Genomic DNA, 21,722 nt, shown 5'->3' with positions numbered 1-21,722 from the left:
TGGTGCTTTGGTGGTTGCCTACGGATGCATTTGCAAACCCGGGTGGGAGGGTTGTGTGAGAGGCCCTGCTGTGCTTCACAGCCCGAGCATTAACAGCACACCAACAGATCTCACTGTCTTCCCAGGGCCCTGAACCTCTCTGCTCTTCCTCTATAAACACACGGCAGCAGGATGTTAAAAACTACTTCAAAGGTGGTGAGGGATACAGAGAAATGAACAACACCATTGCTGAATATCAATGTCCATGTATGAGGAATTCCACCAAGATCTTTTAATTAAAAAAAAAAAAAAATCAATATTTTTCTGACAATTTCAGTTGCACACTCTTGTTTTTGCTACTAGGGCATCGTTAATGAGATGTTTCTCTCTGTGACCATTTCTCAGATGGACTGGACCTGTTGAGATTCAAACCCTGCTGCTCGTCACGGGATTGATGTTACACACAGGGACACATCCTTATCAAAACTATCGGGCAGGAGAAGGTAGATATGAGAAGATGTAAAAGAAAAAATATGTATCAATGCCCAGATGATCAAACTGAATGCACTTAGTAGTCAGAAAGACTTTGAACTACGGATTCATTTGGCAATAATAGAGCATGAAACCTTTCATGGGCTTTTGATTTTAGGTTTCCTCCGTAGCACGTCAGCTGTTCCTCACTAACACATCTGCTACTCTTTTATCTCTGAGCGAGCTCCCTTGGATCCCCTAATTAAGATATCTGAACTTTAATTATATACTGCACCATTATTATATTCCATCCAACTTCCCAAGAGTTAAGGAACATCACCCCATAGTTTGCTGTGCTGTGAGCAGTCACTGTCTCTCCTCTGCATCCCAAGGATCTCAGCCCCTGGGCTTCTCTCTCACTGCTGACCCACACGTATCCTGGGAGAGTGGGGATCCTCCCAATGCTTGGGGAGGCCCCCAGACTCACACTGACCAGCCTGGTCTGGCTGTGCCATGGGCTTTTCCTCCATAAAACCAAAAAAAACCCCAAAAAATCTGGAGTGCTAATGGAGCTGGAGGTTTCTAGCAATGTACCTGCCCACGCCCACGGGGACAAAAAGCATAAAATGAACTTTAGAAATGAGCGTGTGTCCAGCGTGTGTCCATGTGATGATACACCCCCATCCCACGTGGGCAGCTGGGGAGGAGCTGGCACAGCTCAGCTGCTGGAGCCACATCAAACCCCGGGCCTGCAGGGATGTCCCTTGCAATGGCACTGCCCCAATGCTGCAGGGAACAGGCTGGTTTGGCGTGAAAGGAGCCACGGGCCAGAGGTGTAGGTGCCCCACCACTGAGGGGCTGAGACCCCCATGCTGAACCTGCCCTCAGCAGCAGCAGCTCTGCGCCAGGAGGCTTCACTGATGGCCACAGCCCATCCACTCTGCACTCCTCCCTTTAAAATCAAGGGCTAAAAGGATTCCCTGTGCTGTCCAGAGTGGATGGCCCAGCAGGATGGTCCCAAACGTGCAGCACTGGGGGTGATGGGGTGTGTAAAACCCTCCTGTGCCCATGAGCAGCCCTCCTCTACACGGACACACATCTGCCAGATGCCTAAGCTGGAACCCACAGTCCCCATCCCCTGGGAACCTGCATCTCCTTCCAAGTAATGCTATCCTGGCTCTCCTCCTGGGGATTTAATCCCGAGAGGAAGCAACCCCAAGGAAGTCTAGCACTGTCTGTTCTCGCTCACATGCAAAATGCAGAGTAATTATGTGAGATTCCCCACCAGCTCTAAACCTCAGGGCAGTAATGCTGGGGAGGTGCCCCCAGCCCTGCCTTGGCCCAGGATGGGTGCACAGAACTGCACCCACCCCACAGCTGCTTTATGGCAGCAGCTTTCATGATTTCCATCTCGTGGGGAACTGCCTGTGTCCTGTTCCAACTGCTCTGCTCTCTGCAACACTGGCTGTTTCTTTCAACACTGATGTAAACAAGCGGGCTTTTTACATAGTGAGCATGCAAATTACCAATCATAAATGCCTATCTGACTTCATTTTGTAAATTGGAGTCTTGTGGAGCGAGAGGCACTAGAAAAATTACCTATATGATGGGGTACATGAGTTCTGTATAAGCTCAAAGCTGTCACTACCTTGAGTCTTTAGGTGAGTTTCTAAGACTGGGCTTAAAACCACTCCTGCAGAGCTGGCATTTGGAGAGGCATGGGAGGCTCTCCACTCTTTGACTGGATCAACTACCAGAGAGCTCAGACTGCAGAGCTTCAGGTGGCTGTTGCATGGAACAAACTTCAGACCAAGTTTCTGTCCCACCTGAGTGGAACTGTAGCATTGTTCAGGTCAGAAATGACCAAGACCCACCAGGAACTCAGCCCAGCCACACACAACCGCCCTTGACTGAGAGTTTAAATATGCAGCCCAAGGAGCAGCTCATCATTAACTGGGGGATTGCTCTGCCAGTGTCTCCTGAATCTCCATTCCATGCAACACCTCAAGGCAGGAGCATGAGGCTCACAGCAATGCCAAAGTAGCACAGAGGAAAGGAAGAATTAAAGCAGGTACTTAACAGCGCTTTAAAAGATGCTGAGGCATGTTTTAGTGTCTGCCCAGCCGCACAGACAGGCTGAGGGCACCTCATTCCTCCCGTTTATTTACTGGTTTGTAATTATTTGGGGACACTGCCTGATTAACTGGCTAGGGAAAGGCTCAGAACCCCTCGGACCATTGCTGAGGCCTCTGGAGGAGGCGTTACCAGAAGGACAGAAATCAGTGACAAGCCCAAGGAGAACCGCACAGTTCTCCCCACGCCCCTGCTCTGGCTTCCCTTCGGCTTCACTTGGGAGCTCCCAGAGCTGGCACAGGCTCTGCGCCCGATGCCCACGCCGAGCGCCCCGCAGCACCCAGCGCCTCCCCAGCCCCTGCCAGCCCAGCACAGCGCTGGGCTCAGGAGCCGCCTGCAGACCTGGCATCGAGCAAATGTAAAGTTCTGTCACAGCTTCCCGAGCAGGGCATGGTGCAATCAGGTGTAAAGGAGTCTAGAAGAACGGTGGTTTTTCTCACGTACCGTATACAAACAGCATGTAATCCGCATGTGATTTCCCCACCGCGTTGGAAGCCTCACAGCGGTATGTACCATTATCTGTTTTGTTTAGGTTACTAATGAGAAGGTTTGAACCAGACACTACAACGTGTTGAGGCATCTCATCATCTACTCTTAACCACCTCATGTCCGTAGGCCTACAGAGGAGGGAGAAAAAGAAACAGTCACATTACTATTTTCCTATGGTCAAGATGGCATCTTCAAAAGTTCATCCACAGACAGAAAGCCCAAACCAAGAAAAACTGTAAAGAAACAACACATACTTTTTTGCACTACTCAAGCCCAGATGCTGTAGGGCTTCCTCAATTTAAATTTATTTAAACCCAACAGGAAACTGTATCCAGAGCTTAAATTTTCTGAAAACACTAATGCAAGCAGGAAGAAAGTTCATTAGTGGTTAATCATTCGCTTACTCAGCAAACCTGAAAGCTCTGAGGCTACAGACTCAGTGTTGATCCACGGGGTGCTCTGAGGGCAGAGCTGCACAGCAGAACAAGCAAGGTTTTGTCAAGTTTGAACCCTTCCACAGGCTGCCAGGGCCCCGGTGACCTCGGCAGGGGCTGTGCTGTGCACTGAGGGAGTTCCAGCCCCTCTCCTGCCCCCAGCCCGCCTGGCAGCCCCTCCTGCACCCCACACTGATGGAACCCACGTGGGCAGGGGTCTGCGGCATTCAGGGGATGAAATGAGCCTGGGGTGTTAGAGATGGTAAAGATTCGAAGTGCTGAAGGGCTTTGGGAAGGGTCTTTTCACTTTGTGGGGTGTTTAGCATCTCTTATCATTAGGCCTTTAAGCAGCAGTGAGGGGACAGATCAGCTCTTTCTTAACAAGAAAATTCCAGCACTGTTCAGGCCACTCAACTCCTGTTAAAGGGGAGTTTCCTGCAGCACAGCCCTGCTCAGCCTGCCCGGCTCCTGCCTGCCTCATGCTGCTGGAGGCATCCCAGGGCTCAGGCTCTTCCCTGGGTACAAACAGTACATGACAGCCACGGTGCAGAAGCTCCTGATGCTTCAACACCCCAGCCATGGATCCAGCACCAAGCAAACTCAGCTGGGCATTGGCTGACTGGTTTTGGGCATGGGCTTGGTGCTCTGTCCCTTGCTGCCATGGAATCAGCACACAAGGCACAGTGTGGGCAGCAGGAGCTCCTGAGACAGCCCCAATGCAGTTTAACTTCAGTAGGGGTGGGAAGGGTTTGAATGCTCCTGGGTACAGTTTTTGAGGGGCTCTTTGTGCTGTGGAGTCCCCAGCTGGTACACGACACAGTAGCTGCTGCTCTGACAAGTGTCCCTGGATGCCTCACAAGTGACCATTTCAGCATCTTCCCACTTCTGTCATAGTTTTAGGGGGTTGTGTCTAATCTAACAAAATATCTGTATTAATACCAAATAGAAATTTATCCTCTCTAGTCTTTTTTCCCTCTGAGCTTCCTTCCCCCAATATTTATGCTGCCAAATTTTGCAGAGAAATTACTTTGCTTAACTGGAGAAACCTCCCCCTTCATCTAAAACCCCTGTAAAAGATTTCATGAAACCTCTTTCTCTTAAAAAGATGGAGCCAAACCCAGCTCATTATTTTACTGTGTGTTTTCTTAGCTTTGGGAGACCCAGGTGAAGTGACCTAGAGAAGCCAATTCCCAGCACATCACCAGCACCACGAAACGTGCAGCAGCGAGCTGCCAGGGAGATGTGTCTGTCCTATTTAACATGGGAGTGTCTTACTCATAGCCTGCAAGGAGAAAATGCAGAGAAGCCTGTTCATTAGATTCCCAGGTGACAGCAAATGGGAGGCGCTGCAGGTACCCGGGGGAGCGGGAATGCAGAGGGGCTTGGCAGGCTCTGAGCAGGGAATCGCTACTAAACGGGATTCAGAATTCAGCAGGGACGTGCCAGCCTCTGATGCACGGGAAGGGACTGGCCTCGCGCCCAGCAGAACAAACTGGGAACCAAGCAAGGACTTTGGGAATCAAGAAATACTGTGGATGGGGATGCAGGCTAGCCGGAGGATGAGGGCAGCCCCTGGTGCCTGCCCTGCCCACAGCGCCCAGCTGGACGGGCTCCAGCTCCCCACGCCCAGCCCTGGGCACGCTGCCAGGGAGGCACTGACAGATCTCAGGGATGTTTGCAGAAATCTCATGGACATGAGGAAAATAAGGAAGGATAGTAAATACTTGACAGCCATAAATCCAAGTGGAAGAGAAAGTATTTTGGAAAAAAAAAAAATAAAGCCGACAAAACTTAAATTAGAACAGCAATGAAAGTGTGAGAAAATCTACCCTCCCTTGCCAGGATTTTCCTGATGCATAAATTTCTTCAACTGCCTAAGAAAGCCTCAAGGGCTTGGCAAGAAGAGGAGAGAGAATAAAACTGGTATTCTATAAAAACCACACGAGGCACCAAGGGGGAGCAAAACCATCACACAGTCAGTACGAGCAGAAGGATGGACTGCCTTACCTGGGGATCCATCACACTTCCCCAAGGGCCAGTGCTGTGGTGCTGGGTGGTGTCCGTGCACTGGCACCTCCAGGAGCCACAACTCCCCAGCCTTGCTCTTGCAGATTAACCAAACCCACGATTAACTGCAGATTAATGCCACCCCAGCCATTCCCTGGGGGAAGAGGTGTCCAGTCGGGAGCCTTGTCCTGCTGCACCCGAAGGCTGCTGCATGGTGGCCAGGAGGAGCTCTCCTGGGAGCCTTCCAGTGGAAATTCCTTGGCCATGAGGTGCACAGCAATACATGCAAGGCCAGCAGCTGTCTGGGTGCAGGAGGCGTCTCTGTCCTTCCCTCTGGGACACTGTCTTCACAGCAGAGAATGGCAACACAACAGCGGCCGCGCAGCGTCCCGTCACCACCGGCCCACCCTGGGAAGGGCCCAACTTACTGTGGCTTTCCAAAGGCGGTGCACGTCAGCTCCAGCGGCTCCCCTTCTCGCGTCAGGCCTTGCAAGGGGTAATTCTGAGACACCCGCACTTGAGGCTTATCTGCAGGACACAAAACACGGCAGGTGAGCCCCTAACCCTAACCCTAACCCGTGCCCGCTTGGGGCGGGTGGCACCGCGAGTCCCCACGGCCCCGCGCTGCCCTGGAAGGGCTCCTGGTGCACGGCTCCTCCCTAAAAGGAGCTCCTCCAGCTAAAAGGAACTGCTCTGCCATCGTGCTGAGGGGAAGCTGGAGAGACCCGTGGTGCCCACGATGGAAGGGTTCTGTGGGGTATCAGCGACTCCTGCACCACAGCCCCCAGGTCCACGAGTGCCAACTGGGCTGGACAAGAGATGCTGGTTAGAGACACAAACAGAGCCACAGCCACCGCTGCCTCTGTAAACAACAGGAGGCTGCACTTCATCCGGATGAAGCTCCTCTAAATCCTACAATAAACAGAGAATTAAAGCATGGATAGTTAGGGAGCCAACTCAACAACACTTTAGTAAGACCCTGCAGGAAAAAAAGAGCCAAGCCACAAACCTAGAGTCCACAATTAAAAAATTCATTACCTCCCATGACTGAAACAGAGATTAAAAACGCAATCTGAGCTGTAGCTAAAACATTATCAGTGCAGGAAATCAATTCAAGGCTACAAGTGCCATTAAGCCATAGATATTTTTCAGGAATTTACTCAACTGTAAGGAACAAAGGAAGGAAAAAAATCAGTATGCATAAAGGTTGAAACCATTTAAATGTTTCTATTTCCTTTGAGAGTAACTGCTACCCAAAATATTGGCTGGCTGCATTTTATTAACTGCGTTTAACTCATTAACATGCCTCCTATGGAATAATAGAGATTAGGAAAAAAAACCTGCGTGTCAGGATTTAACCAATTTAAACTCTCATAATTTTCAGTAATGGAATAAGCTACACAAGTAAATCCTCTCCCGAGATGACTCTACCACAACATGTCATCAGCTAATCCCTGTTACAGATGCTTCCTGCAGCTCTGGAGCTGGGGTGTCCCTGTGGGCTGGGGGTGCTGGCAGCACCTTGGGGTGTCACCGGCTGAGGGGACAAGTCCCAGTCCCACAGGACGTGGGGCAGCTTTGGTGTGCCCTGGAGTGGCAACAGCTCTGCACAAGGAACAGGGGAGGACAAGTTCACCTGGTGTAATGCAGCAAATAAATCCCCTGCACATCCTCGGCACTGTGCTCACTGCTCCCGTCCACAACTCCCACCCCACAGCATCTGCTCCCCACTTCTGGTGTGCTCTGCAGCAGCAGCACCAGCCCGTGCCAGTGCCAGGAACGTGGATGGTGTTATATCCGTGCTGTGGAAGGAGCAGCAAACATCCCAGCCCAGTTTACTCAGCACACAGGGACTGAAACACTTCCTTTTGCTGTTTGCCTCTCCCACTGCATCCCCCTCCCATTAGGTGAGTTTAGTATTTCTAATGAGCTGTTTACTAATGACAATTACTGATGGAAATGAGGAGGAATACGCCCAGGCTCACTGTACTGAGCACAAACTGCCAGCTCCATGAGCTCCCACCCAGCTGGGTGAGCCCTTCCTCTGCCACCTCCCAGCCCCAGGAGCTGCATCAAACCAACAGAGGCAGTGAGGCGGACCCGTCCCATTTGGATCCAGGCACTGTGGAGGGGTCACCTGCAACAGGAATCTGGGTTTATCAGCACTGCTCAAGCCAAGAACTTCCCAACACAGTTACCACAGCAAAGGACTTGTCAGCACGCTGGGAGTTACAGAGGGCACTTAGGAAAATGTACCCGAGCCTGAGGGATGCAGAGGGATGGCTGGACACTCCACAGGACCAGCTGGCATCAGGCTCACAGCATGAAAAAAAATTTCACTCAAGAATCTGGAGGGGCAGTGGTGCCTTTCTCCCTTTGTTTAAGGACGTGCCTTTAGACAATCTTAAATTCCACTTCCAGTGCTCACACCTGCCTCACAGCAAGTGAGTGTATTTCCTGCAGATTATGGACTCAGAGCGCAGGTTTGTGAAATGCCGAGCGCCCTGGGACCCCAGCCCGGCTCTGTGACATTTAGCAGCACACGGACAGAGCTCTGATGGCTCCAAGGATGCTCCAGCTGTCTGCTCCTGCCTGTTACAGTTCCAGCAGTGATGTCTGCAGCTCTGTGACGTGGGGTGATGACCACCTCGCACGGTAACACACGACACCAGGCAAGAATTGGCAGCTTTCACCAGTGCCCGAAAATCCTCAACTTGGAACTTCACAGCATCACACCACTGGATTGTTACATAAAAATAAACACTTGCATCTGTGCACCCGAGGCCCTGCATGCTCCGTGGCAGCCAATTAGACCCAACAACCCACAGCTATTTCCTACTACGCCTCTTTCTAGCAGCTTAAAAAAAACAGCCTCGTAATTTAATAAGGCACCTTTATTAAGCTAAATTCATTCAAAAGCTCAGAGTGATATACAAGGTTAAATACCAGTCGTCTAAAGGTTACACTGTAGCAGCAGCCAATTTGAAAAACTTATTACAAAGCCATTCTGTGTTTGATGAGATTTCTCCCACAACAGGCACGGCGCGTGCCCGTGCACTGGGGTCTGTTGGGGTCTGCAGCCCCAGAGGGACCACGCACCCCAAAACCCTCATCTCCCTTCAGGATGCCACTGGCCACCGAAGCCAGAACCCATTGACTTTCACAGCTCTCAAGCTCCGTGCTTGGGAGCTTACCAAACCACTCCAGTTATTCTGCATTTGTCCCAGTTGTTCCGTTTTTAGCTGCTCGCCCCATTTTTGTGCCATCAGCAAAGATTATTAACAGTGACTTTTTAAGAACTTCAAATGCTTCAACTGAACAGCATCAGGCCAAGCACCCAGGCCCCTGCGTTCCCTCTAAAAATACCAGCACTGCTGATTACTCCCTAATGACTATCCTTTGAGATCTGCCAGTTAGTGATTTCTTAATCCATTTAAACATGCACTTCATCGATAATGCTTAGATGTCATTAATCAGCCGAGATAAAACATTACACCGAGTTCGGGGCCTTACAAAAGCCTAAGCCCATTATTTCCACCCGTTTCCTTTCATCAGGCCAGCCCAGGCAGGCAGCTCCCTGCCCCAGCCCGCACCAGGCAGGTTTGGCAGGCGCAGCTCCAGGGATGCTCAGGGCTCGGCTGTGGGACCCTCACTGACCATCCCTGGGGACAACCCGCGCACCCTGCTCGAGGACACGCTCCCTGCGAGGCTGCAAACGGCCACAAGGCCCTTCCCAAGCGCTGGGAGAGCGGCACGAGGTGCTTTAGGCAGCGTCAGGCCGGCAGAGGAGCCGCCAGCCTGGGCTCTGCCAGGGCTTCAGCCGAGCAGGCTCCGGCCCCTGCCAGGCGGGGAGCGGCCGGGTCCAAGCTTAAAATCCGTTCTCTGATCCCTGCACGAGCTGCTGACGTACCTCCTGGCAAACCTGACGGCAGATGGCATCCCTGGGAGCAGCATCTGCGGCCAAGCCGTGTTCCTGCCCAGCGCAGGTAAACCCAGCCTCAGCACTTCCCAGATAATGCTCAGCACATCTCCCTTCAGGTGGGCATCGCTTCATCCAGCTCCTCATCCCTCTGCCAAAGAGAGCTGCTCAAAAAACTGACTTGAGGGAGTCTCTGATCTCACTCAGGGAAGAGCAGGAAAAATGTGTTTTTCAATATTAAAAGGAGTCAGCAAAGTTAACACTGATCCTCAGGTGTAAACAACAGCCACCTCTATTCCAAAATCCAGTGGGGCTGCTCATCAGGAATGCACTCTGCGTCAAAGCCAGCCCAGCCTGGCAATCCCCTGCCTGCTCCTCACCTCTGACAAGGACAAGAGGCTGCACTGCTGATTTTCAGCCAAAATACAGAAATCTATTCAATAAATAGATCCCGTGTCTAAAATAAGGAATGAGCAGGACTGGCAGATCACAGCTTGTCTGGAAGAGCCTTGTCAACCCCAAACACGACTCTGCAAAATTCACCCTTAACGAAAGCAATTTAATCATGTTGCTTGTTGCAGGAAAAGGAATGCCAGAGCCCGACAGGCATTTTGGGGATAAACACTTCTCTTTTAATATTTAAGCACACTCTGCTGCTTAATGCCTGCAAATGGCAGAGCCCCGGTCGCCCCACACGCTCCGTGCTCCCAACAACATTCCTCCGAGAAAACCTTATTAATGAGCTCACAAACGAGCACCCAACTGGGAAATGTCACAAACAAGAGTGGCTAATGCCCCAGAAAATCAAATAACTGAACACTCGGCTGATTGTGGTGCTTTTCATATTCACTAAAAGAAAAAAAACAGCTTTAAATCAAAGTTTCTGAAGGGGTCAACACCTCGCTGAACAAAACAACTCATTTATTCGCTTTTAGCGATCTCCAGATGATAAATTACATTGATGTTAATAACTTCACTGCAAACTATGCAATTAATATTTGTACTGGACGGAAATGTAAGGATTACTGGAGATGCGGCAGCAAACGTATGCGGCTGATTTTAAACATAATTGGGCACAAAAAGTTCTCCTATCGCAACAGCAGAGGCTGCAACAAGACTCCACTGGGGCAGGCTTTAAAGGTACACGTGTAGGTACTACAAAAATGAATGCACAGGTAATTATAACTTCAGAAAAGGACAAAAAGCCAGCCCAGAGAAAAGGCCAAAATCCAGGTCCGACGCTCGCTTCCAGTGTCACATAATGAGAGCAGCAAACGCACCACAAGGGCTCAACTCGCACGTCTCCCAGAATATCTGGTTCCATTCAGCTCCTTAACGACATTTTAATGCATTTTGTTGCTTCATTTCCTTTCTAAAATTACACCCAACGCACTGGTCTCCCATCAGATCCAGGGAAACTCGGTGGCTGCAGCAGGGCTGGGGACATTTCCCCTCCAGTGCCACTGTCCCTGCCAGGGCTGGGGGTGCTCCCAGCATGGGAGTGCTGTGGCCACTGTGAGTGCGCCACTCTCACTCCAGCCCTGTCTTGCTTTGAGGGGTGCTCGGGGAGGGTTTCACACATGTCACACTGCTTGTTCACAGAGATTTCCTTCCACTAACACACCCTGCAGCCACGTGAAGGCAGTCACCTCCAACTTCACCATGGGCCATGCTGTGCCAGGGCAGATATGCAGCAAATGGCTTACTCCATAAATAGGACAAGTTAACACCCAGCATTGTTGTTTTCTGCTCTTTTTCTTGGAAAACAAACCCCACAACTTTTTAGTTGTATCTCAGAAAAAATATCTCCCTACTCTGAAATTTAGTCAGACAAAAAATACCTCATTATCTGAGCAGGCTCCATCCATCATCCTCCTGTCCTTCCCCAACACATTTCATGCTCCAGTTGGATACATTAAGTGCAGAGAAATACGACATCTGCTGAGAAAAACATTTTCTTGTGCCCTGCTGATGTTCTGAAGGGGAGGATCCGCTGCGCCCGAGAGGGGAGCGGGCAGGATTTGTGGGGAGAGGAAAATCAGAGCAGAGAGTGGAACAGGCAGCCCAGGTAAGGACCTGCTGCAGGGAGAGGAGGGGAACAGGCAGCCCAGGTAAGTGACCTGCTGCAGGGAGAGGGGAACAGGCAGCCCAGGTAAGGACCTGCTGCAGGGAAAGGGGAACAGGCAGCCCAGGTAAGGACCTGCTGCAGGGAAAGGGGAACAGGCAGCCCAGGTAAGGACCTGCTGCAGGGAGAGGGGAACGGGCAGCCCAGGTAAGGACCTGCTGCAGGGAAAGGGGAACAGGCAGCCCAGGTAACTGACCTGCTGCAGGGAAAGGGGAACAGGCTGCCCAGGTAAGTGACCTGCTGCAGGGAAAGGGGAACAGGCAGCCCAGGTAACTGACCTGCTGCAGGGAAAGCAGCCACATCCACACGGGATGAGCCAGGGATTCCCAGTGTCTCTGCAGACCTGGGAGCTGGGTGCCTGCAAGGACACGCCATGGACAGTGGAGGCACGGAGAGCAGCTGGAGAAGCATCCTCTGCTGCACATCCCACGTCCAAAATCAGCTGAGAAGGTGTCAGTGCAGGAGCCCCAGGGCAGAGCTCTGTGGGAGCACTGATGGGGACGCCTGCTGTGTGCAAGGACAAGAGGCTCTTCCTCCTGCCCACACTCTCCCACTGGCCAACAACTCATCACTGTCAGACAGCAGAAGCTCCAGGGTAAGAGCTTGCTCTGAAACTGCCTTTTCTTCAAGCTACAGCCCTGCAGCAGGTATGAAATGCAGGTGTCTGGCCATGCTCCAGCCCATTGAGCCACAAGGTCACAATGCAGGACAAGTTCTTGGGCTGGGGCTCCTCTCTGGCCATCTGCTCTGCCCACTCAAGGAACAGACTGGGCTAACGGGGTCAAGTCCCCACATTGGGACATAATTACTTTTAACAAGCTCAGAGTTTAAATCAGAACGTAAAACCAAATCAGTCTGAACTCTCCTCTCCTGCTCATCCCTGCTCCCTCCTGAGGAGGCCTCATTCCCACAAACAGCCCAAGGAAATGCAAATTCAGCAGGGCCTCCAGTGCAGGAGCTGAACAAAGAACTGTGCTTTAGGGATGCTTTGCCCTCATTGCACAGGCAACCCCTAAGGCTGCAAACCAAAGTGGCCAAGGAGGGACTGATTTGAGGAAAAAGAGATGAAATGTTCACTTAATTCCCCCGATACAGTGGCACTCTCCTATTCCACCAAATCACCAGGATTGCAGATATTTCTGAGAGGAAGCCTCAAGGTTGTCCAACGCTCTTCCAGCCCAGTGAGTTCCAATCCCCTCACACAACAGGGTAGATGGCATTTCTTGCTCTTCCCCGTTAAGTATTTGATCACGCCTCACAAAGGTGCTAATGTATTATTAAAGCTAATGGAGCTCTGCAAGAAATGTTAATGGACATTAAGTTTGCATAAATGAATTACACATTAGCACAGTCGCAAGAAATCTCGTATCTGTCAATTTAGGCAGTATCTGATCATTCCTGTTTTCCTCATTACAGGAACATTACTTCCCGCTACTTTCGGAGATACGAGAATTGTAACCAAGATGTTCATAATGAAACTACATAATGAAGCAGATGAAATAAATTAATACCAAACTTCCTCTCCTCCTTTCAGTGTGATGTAGTTGAAGGGACCCTACAAAAACAAGGGCTTTGAATTGTCTCAGGGCCTGGCTTTCCAAGCACACGGCCTCGCTGTAGGGACCATCCCACTTTGCTTTTGGGAGATGTTTCAGAACGTAGGGATGCATGTACACACTCCAAAATCTCCACCGGGTGCATTTGGGACCACAGCTATTTCCAGGTACCTGCTTGCTGCTGTCATGTACAGCGGAGCAGCTCCTAAGGGAAGGGAGATGCATTATTAACAATGAACATGTCAGGAGCAGTACAGGAAATAGGCTGGCTTCAATCAGTGCTGCTGCTACAGATTCCACAGAGCTCCATTCTCTGATGTACAAATCCAGCCGATGCTGTATGCTCACAGTGCACAACCCTGGGTTTCTCTTGCACAATACCCAGTTTTTGCCAGTAAACTCGCCATGGTGGCCAGTTGCTTTGGAGGGGGAGAAGCACTTTTCAGAGGTAAGTAAGTTGCTAGAAGAAAAATACTCAGATTTAATCTGTTCTGACACTTATAAAGCCCAGCCAGAAACCTTTGATGCAAATTCTATGTCCAGAGAGTTATTTCATCAGAGAACAAAGTATTTATGGTATCAGAGAGGGCTGGGAAAGTCGTGGCTTCACCCGTGAAGTGTTACCTTACATTGCGTTTACGATTTCTGTGTAACACGATATAATCCATATTGGTGTTGGAATCTGAACATGTAGGGAATGGTTGCTGAACTCCCAAGCACACAGTGTTACACATGAAGAGAATGAAAGGTTCTGCTACTCACACATGACTTCCAGGTAACGCTGTGTCTGCAGGTCCTTGACGGCAGGGTGATCCACCAGGCAGATGACGGGCACGCCGTCGTCCTCGCGCCCCACCTTCAGCAGGAGCTGGCTGGTCACCGTGTACATGTCCGACCACCGCTCCACCTCCGACTTGCCTGGCCGGGGAGCACAGGGACAGGGCAGTGAGGGCAGGGGGACGCCCTGCAGCCAGGCCGCCTCCCTCCTGTCCACCTCCCTCCTGTCCACCTCCCCTCTGGACACCCATCCCGTCCTCCCCGTCAGCCTCCGGCCAGGCGATGTTACTGCAATGATTACTGCCATCCCCAAATCCCCAAACTCTCAAACCAATGAGCTACAAATCCCCTCCCACTCCTGAATCAACAGTCAGCCACAAAAGCGATTTAACAGATTAGATTAATTAAAAGCAGCATGGGTAGGTGGGAGCATTTTCAGCAGTGCTCTGTTTGAGGGAGGGGAGCCCAGCTCGGGACTGGCTGCCTGAGGGATGCCGAGATGGAAACAAGCAGGAAGACAAGACAAAACGAGACGAGACAAGACAGCAGAAAAAGGATTTCTCCAGGAACTCAGCAAGCGCCTGCTGACAGCGCAGCCCCACTCTGATCTGTGCCTCTTTATTTAAGAATTCACAGGCAAAATTGCTAAGAGTAACTTCTGTAGCAGAGCTCTTCCAGACACCAAATATTGCTGTATAATATATGAGAGTGAAACAGGTGACACATGCAGACACCCCTTGATATTTGGAGGAAAAGCTTTCCCATGGGCAAAGCCACGCTTCCTGTGATTCACAAACTCAGAGCCAAATGTTTCAGTCTCTACTTTGTTAAAAAAAAATCTGAAGGCTGAGCAGGGCAAGGAGGTATTACATGAAGCTCAGCAATCTTCCCAGGGAACTCAAAGCTGGGATTTGACTGCTAACAGAAAACTCAATCAAGAAGCTGCACAGGTCAGGCAGAAAGGGACAGACACTTTGTCCTGCTGCCCACTGGCATGGTGAAGGGAACCAGAACAGGATCATTAACTCCTGCACACCACGGTGCTGGGACACAGCGGGGCACCACTGGGCCAGGTTTGCATCCCACCTGTGCCAGCATCCTGCCAGCATGTGGCCTGCTCAAATGCTCGGAAGTGCTGGGCTTAAACAGAGGATTTTATCCTGTCCTTGCAGGGGAGTGGGTTTGAAGTAATGAGTCTGGACTTCTGCAGAGAGTCCGTCAGCGTCTCAGACTGGGTAAAGCACAAAGGTGTTGTCAACCAAGCTCACATCTACATGCAGACTTAAACTAACAGTGTGTCACATGCAATCAGAGTCAGTGACTTGAATGTGCAAGTACTGGGAGCCACCAGACTTCAGGGAGTCAGAGAAACCCATCTCGGATGAATATTCAACTGAACGCAGGGAAAACGCTCCACAAACAAGGGAGAGCTAGACGTGAAGGTGAATTGCAAATCCTTCCAGCCCAAAGCGCAGACGATCCCTCTCGTAGCTGAAACAGGGCAGAAAGCTACACAAGCCATGCAGAAATGAATTCAGAGCACAGCCCTGGGCTCCTCAAGGTCACCTGCAGTTACAGCAGGACTCCAGAACCCGCCACTCGAGGCTGGCAGGTGGGCAGAGGACCAAATGGAGTTCAGCCCCCCGCGTTAGGGAATAATCTGTCTGCCCACACAGTCCTTTGTTCCTCAGCTGGTGCTCAAAGAAGCTCGCTCTACTTTTCTTACTTTTTTTTCCCCTTAACTGGCAGCAGAGAACAAACACCCAGCGTTACATAAATCACTTCAGCTCCCTGAACAAAGCAAGGGACTGAGAGGACACATCTACCCGTTAGCTCCTTGTTGCCTTTGAACCATCTGATGGTGGTGGCTGGTCTGCTGGCCATGGCAGTGCAGTTCAGCTCGATCTCCTCTCCCTCCACGGCCGTTTCTTTCTCGATATCAATTACCAAATTGCGTGGTGGCACTGGAATGGGAAACACAACACAAACCAGATGAAAAAAAACGCCTTTTGATCACTAACACAGGACAAAACCTTGAGGAAAACCAGTAAAATCTACCGCAGGAAACAAGCAACCAGCATTTATTTGATCTTTCAATCAATCAAACCCTTTGATAGGTGGTTTTGCAGTAATTGGAGTGAGCACTTTCACTCTCCACCTAATAATCACCGCAGTCTCACAAATTATTACTTATCAGGGTTGTAACTTTCTGTTCCCTCTGCCAGGCAGGCACGGTTCCAGGGAGAGCCGCAGCCTCCCGTGCTGCTCGGGTGTGTGCTGCTATTTAAAAATCCAGCTTGACTCCGTGCACATTTCCTGACTTCTCTGACAAGGAGAGGAAACACAAAAGCTGACACTTGGCACTGCATTACTTACCAAGCCTCTAACCTCCACGGCAATTTTTCTCTCCTGCTGTTCAGCTCCAAGGCTCAGCCGTGAGCATGGAAGCAGGCCAGCAAACATCAACCTCATTTAAGATGCTCGAAAAGCCACTGAGCACAAGCCTGGAGTGGAACAGCATCCCTTGGGAACAGCTCTGTGCCCATCACACCCCCACAAACCACCCCAAAACCACCCCAAAGGAAGGGGGAGCTGGATCTGTGCCTGGCCACAAGTGCCGCATCCTTTGGGGTGGAACTAAGTGCCACATCCTTTGCCCAAGCACACATCTTCCCTAGGTCAGGAGTCTCCCAAAACCCAAAGCTGGGAGATTGTACCCAATGAAAAATCATCCAGTAATACTGAGAAATAGGCTGTAACTTCAGGGGTAACAGCCACTGCAGCACAGCCCAGAAATTGGACAAATGAGCTTAAAAATTAAGACATGGGAACAGGGGAATCTCTTTCCCATGAAAGCACCAGCAGCGAGGCAAAACCCAAGAAAAAGTGAACAGCGAGAGCTCTCATGGCAGAGTCATGGCTTCAGTAAATCCCAGAACTTCCAAAGGAAACTCAACTTTGCTCTGATCAATGTGATTAAGCAACTGCACAGTTCAGATGTGACTCACAGGTCTTAAAGCTAATGAAGAACAAATATGTATAAATACCATCCAGATGATCAAATGGACTAATTAGTCACTTGTGGCTTCTCTCTAAAAAGAACAGAATGAGCTACATATTTGAGAGTTTCACATGTTCCAATTAAGCATGAATAAATCTACATATTGTGTCACAGAAGACATGAAAGTGCCGAAGCCAACGTGCAGCTCCCCCCGAATGCCAGCTGCAAAGGGGACACCTCAGCACCTCCCTGTGCCCTCCCGAGCTGGCAGCACCACAGGCAGGCCAGCAGAATCAGGCTTTGACACAGCTTCAGCCCTGCCAAAGGCTGGTGATGGCCACGAGATTCTTGGTGGGGAACAAGTTGCTGGGAGGAGCAGCCAATGCCACACAGAGCACCACTCCCCCACCCTGGCTCATTAGTTCCCCTAATTAGGGAGCCAATAATGGAAAGGACAGGCAAGACAAGCCATGCCTGGCATCACAGTGCCCAATCTCTCCATGCAAGCACCAAGACCTCTCCCTCATCCTTGCCTGCTTCCTGAGCTGAGGTTTGACCCTAGAGCATGACAAAGGTGATAAGAAACCACCTCCCTTATGGATGTGGGGGGAAAGGCAGCACACGCTCTGGCCATGCCACAAAGGCTGCTCAAAAACAACTCAAGTACAAGGCAAGAAAACTGACTCTTCCCTCAGTTCTAAAGCATGATTCATGCTCTAAAAAAACCCAACAAAAACCTGCATTATGTCTCCCACTTGAAAGACACGCGGTGCTGGCTTACAGGTGAATGAAATGAGTGTTCTCCTTTCAAACACCTTCTCAGCATTGCCAGCAGTGAAATCAAATCCAAGGAACTGTTTTTGCCTGTGCACGATTAGAGGCAGGAGCTGGAAGAGCTTCCCGTGCCTGTGAGTGCTGGAAGTGCACGGAAACTTTGAAGGTGTTGATAACTGTAATAGCAAGAGTAAAACTGCTTATAAACATCACTTAACAACGTAGAGAAACCTAAGACCCAAATCTCATTAAGCAAAAGAAGAAAGATTTAAACTAATCAGCAAGTGAGATCTTACATTAAGTCACCCTCCCTGATTCAGGTTCTCCCACTAATAGAGCCTTAAAAGCCGCTGCTAATCGGCAGGAAGCGCTCAGACAGAGCAGGGGCAGTCACTGCCACACTGCTCCTGCGGCCACCAGCACTCAGGGCTCAGTGCTGGCTCCCAGTCCCCCTCCCCAGGGCTGCACAGACCCCCCGTGCCCCGGTGTGGGCAGGGCTCCTCACCCAGCACCGTGATGGTGGTGTAGATCTCCTGCGGCGGGTCGGTGTAGAGCTGGCAGAAGTACCTCCCCTCGTCTGAGATGGACACGTTGGTCAGGGACACCCGCAGCTCGCTGTTGGAGAAGTTCACCAGCTGGAACCTGCTGTCCTTCAGGGCTGTGGGGCAAGCACAGCCTGGTGACTGCACAGACAGGGGCAGTGTCCCCTTCCCACCACACCACAGCCCCAAATACCCACAGGCAGCAGCACATCAGGGCGAGCACCCCTGGGCTCTGGAGTAGCTGCTTCCTACCTTCAAGCTGGACCTACAAAATCTTTTGGTTCTCAATAATCAACATGAACCAAACACAGGGCACAGCATCAAATCTTTGGACATAGTTTTATTACCAGGTTTTATTAGGGATGTGTAGGTGAAATGCTTATGGTGTCTATGCAGCCCCAGCACCAAGTGTAGGCACTCAGGGACAGCCTAAGGGAAGAAGGAATTGGGAGAAGTAGAATTTAAAGTTTTTTTTCGTGTCCTGTTGCTTCCTGGGCAGAGGACAGGCGTGTCCCCACAGTGACACTAATGCAGACCATTTGAAGTGTCTCACTGCAGCTACTGTGGCACTGTCACCACAGGACAGACATATCCACTGGACATGCAAGTGATGAGAGATTTCAGTTTGGATATAAAGCAGCACAGATTGTCCTGAAATTTTCAGTCTTTGGTCTGAAGAGATTACTCCTGAGAACGCTGTGCTGTCTCGGTGTCGCCCTGCTCAATTTGTTTGTGTCAGCTAAATATTTGGCATTCAATTGCAATTCACCCTGAATTACAACAATCAATTCCCATTGCAAAGTAAGATGCTCTGACTTTTAGAGGGGACTGTGAAGTTTTCCATTAAGGGGAAGATGATGATTGTCTATCTCACCTACCTCCACAGAGCCAGTGAACCGTAAGTGCCCAGCACTGCACAAACAGGAGGGATCTCAGCAAATGCCGTGTCCTGAGTGCGAGTGAGGCACAGGAGGAGTCACGACCAAAGGAGGAGCCATAAACTTACGCCTGAAATCTCTGAAGTAGATGGTCTGCCTGTTGGGGTTCAGGAGCTGGATCACGGAGTCGTCGCTGTTCTTGACGCGGCAGCTGATGGTGGCCACGTCTCCCTCCACCACGGTCACATCCTCTGTCACCAGGTTCTGACCGTGACCTGCAGGACACAGCAAAGCAGGGCTCAAGGTCAGACGTGACACCAGGGAATGAAAAGCTCCAGCCACCAAGGGAGGAACATCAGCCAGTGAGGCTCTGACCCTGGGTGCCCAAGCAGCTGGTAAAGGAGCTCTGAGATGGGAATAGAGGAGGAAGGACTGCTGCCCCACACAGAAACACCAAAAATTCCCTTCCTCTCCCAGCAGAAATATCCTGTTAAATTACTCAAAGGAACAACTCCCTGTAAGAAGCACTGATCCTTTGCAGCAGGCAGACTTCAGGGAACCAGTCCTTACCCACTCTGTGTAATCAGCAGGTGCTATTAATGTCCAGAGGCAGGGGAAAAAGGATCCTCTGCAATTATGCCGTGGGAGCCTTGTAATCATTTACAGGTCACCACCCCAAAACTCTCCTCCTAATGAGGCAAGGCACGCTGAGACATCTGGCCTGAACACCAAAGGACGCGGGGATGGCACTGGAGCTGTGCCTTGCATGTCAATCCTTCCATAACCCTGGGAATCAAAGTGGGACAAGTACTGAGACTTTGACAGCAATGCTCCAAATGGAGCCAGGATGACTCAGGCTGGGTGGTCAGAGGATCCTCTGCTGCTCCCCAGCTGCCTCAGCCACCAGAAACCCAAAAACATGGGATTGGGATCAAGTCTGCACACAGGAAATCTGGGGATCACATTTAAACCCCAGCTTTTCTCTCACCCTGCATTTCCTTAATTTATCTTTCTTTCCAACTTGCCTCTATAATTTGACATCCCTTGGAAACAAATGTTTGACAAAAAGGTGCATAAGAGAAAGATTGAAAAAGCATCAGACTCCTCTCCACACCTGATGGGCAGAAAGCCGAAGTCTGGGCACATTTTTCTGCCCTCTCAGTATAAATTTTAGACAGATTCTCCAGACTGATGAGCTTTGAGGAGCAACAAGAATATTTACTATCAAACAGTAACGCCCACATTGGAGCACAGACCCCCAGCCCCAGTCAGGAGGGGCACAGAGCCTGTCCCAGGGCTCTGCGTGGCTCCTGCTCCTCATTCTGTGCACCAGGATGAAGCTGGCCCTGCCCAAAGCCCTCTGATCAGAACATGAGCATTGAACCACCCCACCACACTGCCAGCACCCTTAATGTGGTGTTCCTGAACCTTGGGGACACACGTTAATGGCTGGACTCAATCTCAGAGGGCTTTTTCAGCCTAAATGATTCTGTTCTCAAATCCCAAACCCTGTGCAGAGCCCTGCCCTGCCTGTGCCCTGCTGCCCTGGAGGTGCTGGAGCAGCCCTGCACAGCCACATCAATGAAATCAAACATCTCCAAAGTGGTTCAAGCAAAAATATTAAACATTACTAACTGCTTCTGGGGAATAATTTTATCAAACCCATTCTAAACAAGGTTCTTGCACAAGGATCAGCTTGATATGTTCTCATAAACGCAATATTCCCTACAAATCATTAACAAAGCTATTAAGATTCGATTTCCATCTAAGCAATTATTGCCAGCATATTTTTTTACATTTACTTTAAAAGACTCAATCCTATTTTCAATTCATTAAACTGTTCCTTGCGTTTACTGAATTTTACATCAGCTTAGAAGACTATTTGAATTAATAAGAATTACAGTAGAAGTAATTTAGAAATAAATTATTTGAAGTTCAAGGCACTGAAGCTTTTCACACCGGGATGCTGCAGCACTGAGCCCGCCAATGGATGGCTGCAGAGTCCGCCCAGCACCAGATCCCTCTGGAGAAGCTTTTACCCGGGTTAACCGTGGGCAGGGAGCACTCGAGGACACGCTGAGCCCCTCCACGGCTCAGAGCAGCCCTAGCCTCTTTGTTCTCCATCCCAGGGTGTCTGAGCAGCCCTGTCTGCTCTGCTGCACCCAGCCACGGCGGGCACCCCTCCTCATGCTGCTGCACGTTCCCCTCTCTGCTCCCAGGAAAGCCATTCCCACCAGCAGCAGCAGCAATTACAAACTAAATTAAATAAAAACGCAGCACAAAGCAAGAACTCCTCAGACCCATCCTCATTGTCAACAGCTCGGCAAGTTTCTCAGTAAATATTTACTGTCAGTGTATACGTATTTTGAGGAGCATTAAAGCACACACACACACAGCATTGACAATATTTTGGAAGGGAAAAGGACAGGCTGGGGAGGGCAGATGAAATTTATGGACTCAACAGGGAATCTCAGGAGCTAAGAGAGGCAAAGGAAAATTACTGTTGAGAACCAACATTAAATCCTGGGAATGCTTTGGAGGGGCACAGCACAAGCAGATCCAATGGAAAGCCCCAACAGAATGATATGGACAGATTTTCATCTATCAAATGTGAAGGGATTATGACAGCACAGTGCC

General features: G+C 50.3%; 1 protein-coding gene across 8 annotated transcripts in view; it reads right to left on the bottom strand.

Moving 5' to 3' along the window:
* The window catches only part of CADM1 (cell adhesion molecule 1), a 132,926-nt gene that overhangs the window by 24,070 nt on the left and 87,134 nt on the right, over positions 1–21,722 (bottom strand). For all 8 annotated transcript variants that reach the window (XM_058041443.1, XM_058041445.1, XM_058041446.1 and 5 more), the window contains exons 2-7: positions 19,214–19,360; positions 18,171–18,323; positions 15,717–15,854; positions 13,876–14,031; positions 5,942–6,041; positions 3,028–3,200 (exon numbers count right to left, since the gene is read on the bottom strand). In XM_058041443.1, the coding sequence (XP_057897426.1) occupies positions 3,028–3,200; positions 5,942–6,041; positions 13,876–14,031; positions 15,717–15,854; positions 18,171–18,323; positions 19,214–19,360 (867 nt within the window). The remainder of the gene's footprint in view (positions 1–3,027; positions 3,201–5,941; positions 6,042–13,875; positions 14,032–15,716; positions 15,855–18,170; positions 18,324–19,213; positions 19,361–21,722) is intronic.

Source organism: Melospiza georgiana, chromosome 27 (genome assembly GCF_028018845.1).
Source record: "Melospiza georgiana isolate bMelGeo1 chromosome 27, bMelGeo1.pri, whole genome shotgun sequence".
Classification (NCBI taxonomy): Eukaryota; Metazoa; Chordata; class Aves; order Passeriformes; family Passerellidae; genus Melospiza; species Melospiza georgiana.
The sequence above is the reverse complement of the archived record's forward strand: the minus strand, read 5'-3'. Positions and strand labels throughout refer to the sequence as shown.